The sequence below is a fragment of the Chenopodium quinoa genome, unplaced genomic scaffold (assembly GCF_001683475.1).
Source record: "Chenopodium quinoa cultivar QQ74 unplaced genomic scaffold, ASM168347v1, whole genome shotgun sequence".
NCBI classification, from domain to species: domain Eukaryota; kingdom Viridiplantae; phylum Streptophyta; class Magnoliopsida; order Caryophyllales; family Amaranthaceae; genus Chenopodium; species Chenopodium quinoa.
In genome coordinates this window covers 6257086-6263148 of record NW_018743331.1, presented here as the reverse complement: position 1 = coordinate 6263148, position 6063 = coordinate 6257086, and the positions used below count along the sequence as shown (strand labels likewise).

The 6063-nt window shown below is 48.7% G+C and overlaps 1 protein-coding gene across 2 annotated transcripts; it reads right to left on the bottom strand.

Moving 5' to 3' along the window:
* Positions 1-1876: 1876 nt before the first annotated feature.
* Positions 1877-3299, bottom strand: LOC110737840. Of its 2 annotated transcripts, XM_021918186.1 has the most exons (4): positions 3202-3299; positions 2570-3121; positions 2444-2497; positions 1877-2344 (listed from the first exon to the last, which is right to left on the bottom strand). In XM_021918186.1, the coding sequence occupies exons 1-4, from the start codon at positions 3283-3285 to the stop codon at positions 1892-1894; spliced, it is 1143 nt and encodes a 380-aa protein (XP_021773878.1). In that variant the 5' UTR covers positions 3286-3299; the 3' UTR covers positions 1877-1891. The 2 variants fall into 2 exon arrangements, with proteins under 2 accessions (XP_021773878.1, XP_021773877.1); XM_021918185.1 differs by having other exon boundaries at positions 1877-2497.
* Between the last annotated feature and the right edge of the window lie 2764 nt (positions 3300-6063).

Genomic DNA, 6063 nt, shown 5'->3' with positions numbered 1-6063 from the left:
GACGTCATCTCCTTTATTTGGAGAAACATCATCACCCGGTTTGGGGTGCCTATGTCTATGGTTTTTGACAACGGTCCTCAGTTTGAAACGCATGCCCTCAAAGATTGGTTGGGAGATCAGGGGATCTCGCATTGTTTTGCATCTGTTGGCCGGCCCCAAGCAAACGGTTAGGTTGAAGCCTTCAACAAACTCATCTCTGGCGGCATTAAAAAGAAGATCGAAAGAGTCGGTGGTCTTTGAGCGGACGAGTTCCCTCACGTCCTTTGGGCCATCAGAACAACCGAAAAGGGGGCAACCGATAAAACCCCGTTTCTAATGACATACGGCACTGAAGCGGTTTTGCCAATTGAACTCTATGAGCCAACACTCCGAGTCATGCTCTATGATGAGGAGGCTAACTGGGAGGCCATGCGCCTAGCATTGGATTCACTCCCAGAACGCAGAGGCAACGCCGCCTTGCGCCATGAAATATACCGTCTGAGAATGACGAGGGCTTACAACAAGAGAGTATGCAAGCGCCCTCTCAAAGTTGGGTACTTCGTACTACGAAAAATGGAAGCCACTGGCAGGGCAAATGAGCAAGGGAAGCTGACCCCCAATTGGGAAGGCCCCTACCGGATTTATGACGAAGTCAAAGGCGGCACCTAACGCCTGGAAACCCCAGACGATAGAAAGCTACCTAGAACCTGAAATGTAGATAACTTAAAGATGTACTACTTCTAGGGAGATCATTTTTTGTAAATAGAGTAAATGAATGAGAGAAATTCTTTATTTCAATTTCTTTTTGTACACCAAGGTCCCAATGTGAACGAACATTTACGGGCATTTTCTAAAAACCTACCTGTGCAATGCACGACCAGGCATCCGTTTGCCCAAACTAAAAGCGAAATGCTAAGTACCTAACTTAGCCGTTTAAAAGGCACAGAGACGACATATTTAAACCGTCTGCTTTACCCCCGAACAGGCATTCGGCAACGCCCTTCCGGGTGAATTTGTCGAAGAGAACATCTCCCTCCGGGTGGTACATTGTTCTAAGCGTCAGAAAAGTCGGACGGTCTTAGCCGGCTAGGTTAAGTTCATGACCGTTCGATTGACCAATTGCAAACAAGATAGAGCCGTTTATTGCCCTAGGGCAATACAAACGGCAAAGCTGAATTTTGTTGGGTAGTCGGCTATTGCCAAAAAGCAACCCAGCCGGCTTATGCGCCCACTAACCAACTTTTAACAGATCTTCACTGACTGTTACCCCAAGGTACCCCAGCCGGTGAGATTACATGTCAAGCTGTAGCCTTCTTTGCTCCAAGGCAACTAAGGCGGCGATAATTCTATCAAGTTTACTTCCCATTAATTTTGGAAGATTCCATATGGCTGTTACCCCAAGTCTACTTCTTGCACAAGCGGTCGCATAGACCCCAATTTCATTCTCTCTAAGCACTACTCAAGCGGCAATCAACGCCTTAACATGCGCCTGACCAAAACCCGCCTGACCTAGACCGGTTAGGTATTGGATATGTATGGGCGGCTATTTGCTTAGTGTTTGCACTAAACAACCACCCACCCAGGGGCAGGCATAGTCAACGCATCCAGCAATGTCATTTTACAAAAAAAAAAAAAAAAAAAAAAAGCAAGCAAACAATGAAAAGCAAACAAGGGAAAAAATAGAACAAGTGTTGCAAAGATGACCGACTCAATCGGCATAAAATCATATTAACATCAAAATTTGTTCAAATGTTAGCCGGACCCCTTTCCGGTAAAAAATATAATAAAAGCACACGGCACGCAGGCCGGAAAATTAGAAGACAAGAGCTTATGGCTAAGGCGGAGGCTGATCCTGGCCCTGCGAGGCGGCACCTGGGGCAGGAGGGACAATCTCTTCTTGTTTCTCTCCCCCTTATGAGTCGATCTCCGCTTGCATGGCCTCGATTTGCTTCTGGACCCACTCCTCATAAGGCTCTGGAGCCGGCTGCTGCGATTCCTCGGCCTCAATGGCAAGATCAGCGTATTTGTAGGCAAGTTCCCAGACGGTGTACTCCGTGTCCGGATGAACCAGGGACCAAGCCTTTTGCATTCGAGCGACGCAGTCTTGCTCATTCTCTTCAATGAGCCGACTCTGTTCAGCCTCCAACGTAGCCTTGAAATTGTTGCTGGCCTTGGCTGCCGCCTCCTTCAAACGGACGTTATCGGCTAGGAGATTTGTATTCTCCTTCCTGGCCACCTCTAGAAGTTTGGAAGAGTCGGTCACCTTCTTCAACTCCGCCTCAGCATTCTCTTTGGCCGCCTGTATGTTGAAAATCTTGGTGTGGGCCTCATCGAGAGATTTTTGGAGGGTTTTGATGGAGTCCGCCTGTTGCATGATTATGCTTTTAGTTTTTAATTCATGCATAATCATGGAATACTGGGCAACGTTATGGGCGTCAGACGCATCCCGTTTAGCCAGTCTTACCTCCTCACACTTGCGAGCGTAGGCTTTCTTGAGCCCCTCCACGCGCAGCATTGACTATAAAAGCCCAAGCGGTGTCAGAAAGGGTCAGGCGGCATAATAACTTAAACAAATTGGAAGATTATGTACCTTAGACAGTCCGGCCAGAACCTGGTCGGCATTGAAGGTGTGGATCCCTGGGATCGCCTCTTTCTCTTCTTTGGGTACGGCCTTCAGTATGGCCCGAGCGTACCTCTGTACATCCGGCCAGCGAGGGAAGTGATCTGCACCAGAAAAAGATGGTGAGAAGGCAACATTCTTCCCTCCTATCGGCTGCCGGCTGCCAGAAGAGTCTTCTGGCTGGAGCTGGGAGTGCGACTTGACCCGCATAGGCTTGCCAAGCAAAGAAGGGTTGAAGGGGTCAATAATACCTTGGGATGTAGGCAGAGGGTCGCAACTGCCCTCAGCCGGTTCAGAAGCGCCGGATGCCCTAGGCGGCGCCGTCTCCTTCTCAGGAACATCTGGCTGCCTCGTCGTTAGATCAAACCCCAGGCCGAGGTTTTTGACAGATTTACCCCCAACCGTCAAACGGCTGGGTACTGTCGAGGAGGAGGTCTTCCTAGCCTTATTGTGGATAGGCGGCTCCTCTCCAGGCCGAGGCCTTATTAATTTGGAAATGGAATGGGGCACCTTGCTCCCATCCTGAAAAACAAGCACAGGGATCAGGCGGCATAGAAGTCAAACGGAAATTGATGTAAAAAGAAAAGGAAAAAGCAAGATACCTTATTTTTCGCTGCCTGGGCAGCAAGCTTCTTCTCCGCATTAGCCTTGCGGATTTCAGCAGGTTTCTTGTCAGCAGGCAGCATAGCTAGTCCACGCACTGCATAAAAGAACCCATCCGGTCAGAAAAACAGACCAAACAAGGAATGAGTTATTGCAAAATAAAATAGGGGCAATCTCTAATGTGACCTACGTTTATCAAACTGAGTGGTAAGCTTACAGACGGACAGAAACGCCTCGTCTCGAAGAAATTCGTGCCTGGGTACCCAATTTCTAGGTACACTTATTAACTCCCCATTGGAGAGGGTTGTTGTAGTCTGTTCAAAGAACTTAGACTCGATTATTCGCTCGTAGTCCCCATCCGGGATACGAGGCTTCTTGCACTTGTGGCCCAGAAGGTTTGGCTACCGGTTGTATGTCCTATACTCCCGGTTTTCCTCCTAAGTGGGGGCGGAGACCAAGTAGAACTTGTTCTTCTAGTCTGACCACTTAGACGGTTTGTCTAAGGTCATCAGGTACTGGGGATAGGTGGTCAATGTGTACCAGGCCCTCCAACCGCCTGGACTTCTGCTCAAGTAATGCATGTGAACAAAGGCCTCCCAGCCGGGGTTGATTTCCTGCATCTCGCAGGCGGCAATATAACCCAAAATGTTAACCCAAGAATTGGGGGTTAACTGCCAAATGCCCAGGCCGTACCCTTGAAGGATGGCCTTTATTGTGTTATGAAGGGGGAAGAGGAGGCCAGCCAGAAACGCCGCTTCATAGCAGCCAAAATACCCGTTTGCATTGGGCTGCTCATCTTCCCAAACAATAGTGCCCATCTCAGGCGGCACGATTATTTTCCATTTCTTCCCAAGAGGACGAATCTTTATGAAGTCCTCCAAGTTATTGGCCATGCTAGCCCTATCCTTGGCAGAAACGGCGATGAGGAAAGGGTCGCCTTTATTATTCCAATTAGGCCTCTCCTCCGCCTCACTATCAGCATCCGGCGTCAAGAGGCTGCTGCTACTGCCACTCTGCTCTCTACCGGATGAGGAGGCGGCCTCGTTGTCGCTGGCATCCCTTTCTTGGTGTTCCAACTCGACTCTAGTGGGTGAGGCGGTATCTTCACCGCCTCCCTGATCCATTCCTAAAATCCCATCACTGGGAGTGCTTAGGGTGCCATGCGGTGAACCCCTTGTCACCTCTGCCTCATTAGGGTCAGGCGGCAGCTCGCCAGAGTCTACTTCTCTGTACTCTGGGTCGAAGGCAGTCTTTTTTGTGCGAGCCATTTCGTCCTGCACAGAGACAGAGACGGTCGATTTCGGAGATGAACAAGGAGACTCCCCGTACCTAGAGGCGGCACCCCCAGTCCTAGACTCAGCCGTACCAGGAGACCGGCTGACCTCTAAATTGTGGTGTGCCGTGTGTGTGATGGGTGAGGTCATTATTCTAAGGTATGTACAGCCAAAAGATTCAAAAATAAACTCCAAAAAGACAAGGAACCAAGACGTTACCTTGAGATTGAACAAAAGTTTGGAGAAAGGAGTTGAACGGCTGTTGACCAAAGATACCCCACACGGTATCACTTTGAGCAAACTGCAAATTGGCAAAAGAAGGGAAAATTAATCACCAATGTTGCCCAAAGATACCACAGGCGGGAAAGGCCGGTTGGGGTAGATTTACAGAAGCAAATAATCTGGAATTTTATCAGATTGTCCAAAGACCCCACAGACGGTATACACCGGCTGAGGCTCGCAAGAGGACAGCTCAAAAAGAATTGAACGGAATCAACACAGGCGGCCTGAAGGCCGGTTGCGTATCCGTTAAAACGAAAACTGTTTGAAGCCACCTTAGGCGGTAAAAGACCGGTTGGGGGTTCTAGCAAAACAGTTTAGGAGGAAATTGCTTGCTCACCCCCTAGAGGGTGTGAAACAGGCTGAGGTAACAGCAATGCAGATCAAAAGAAAGTTTGATCAAAGATACCTCAGACGGTTTACACCGGCTGAGGACCTGTTGAATGCAACTCACCAATGAGATTGCTTGAAGATACCTCAGACGGTTTACACCGGCTGAGGGTCTACTGAATGCAACTCACTAATGAGATTGCTTGAAGATACCTCAGACGGTTAACACCGGCTGAGGGTCTATTGAATGCAACTCACCAATGAGATTGCTTGAAGATACCTCAGACGGTTCTATTGAATGCAACTCACCAATGAGATTGCTTGAAGATACCTCAGACGGTTTACACCGGCTGAGGACCTACCGAATGCAACTCACCAATGAGATTGCTTGTTTGATGCCCCAGACGGTGTAAACCGGCTGAGGGTCTATTGAATGCAACCCTTCAATGAGAGTGCCTAACGATAACTCAAACGGTTTACACCGGTTGAGATTTTCAATAGACGCAATTTATAAAAAAAATTGCCTAAAAAAGCTCCAGACGGCAAAAGCCGGTTGCAGCATAATCAAACATCCAACTAAAAAGACCGATTAAGTCAGAAGGATACCTTAGTGAGACGGGCTATGTAACTCAAGCGGTATCCGGACGTTTGGAAGTTAAAGGCTGTTTGCACGAGCAAGCAGGCGGGGTCAGGAGCTCTCGCTTTTTCTCTCAAGAAATTTCTCTCAAAAATGGCAAAGTGAGAAATGAAAGGAGGGAGATTCCTATTTATAGGAAATCTCAGAAGGTGAACCGTCACCTCCTCTTCCCCCCTTAGTTTAAAATTTGAAAAAAGAGGGAAGGAGGCGAACCGCCGCCCTCCTGCCCAGTTGGCACGTGTCACAGGTGCCACGTGGCATAGCCACGTCAGCACCCGTGAGGGGCAAATGTTTTGGGTAAAAATTACCTTAGACATGTGGCCCAATAAGGACCTGCCACG

Coding starts and splice junctions, on each gene's coding strand:
- LOC110737840 (XM_021918185.1), bottom strand. CDS start 3,285: ATGCTGCCTGCTGACAAGAAACCTGCTGAAATCCGCAAGGCTAATGCG. Junction 3,122..3,201: donor CCCAGGCAGCGAAAAATAAG/GTATCTTGCTTT, acceptor CTTGTTTTTCAG/GATGGGAGCAAGGTGCCCCA. Junction 2,498..2,569: donor TTCTGGCCGGACTGTCTAAG/GTACATAATCTT, acceptor GGGCTTTTATAG/TCAATGCTGCGCGTGGAGGG.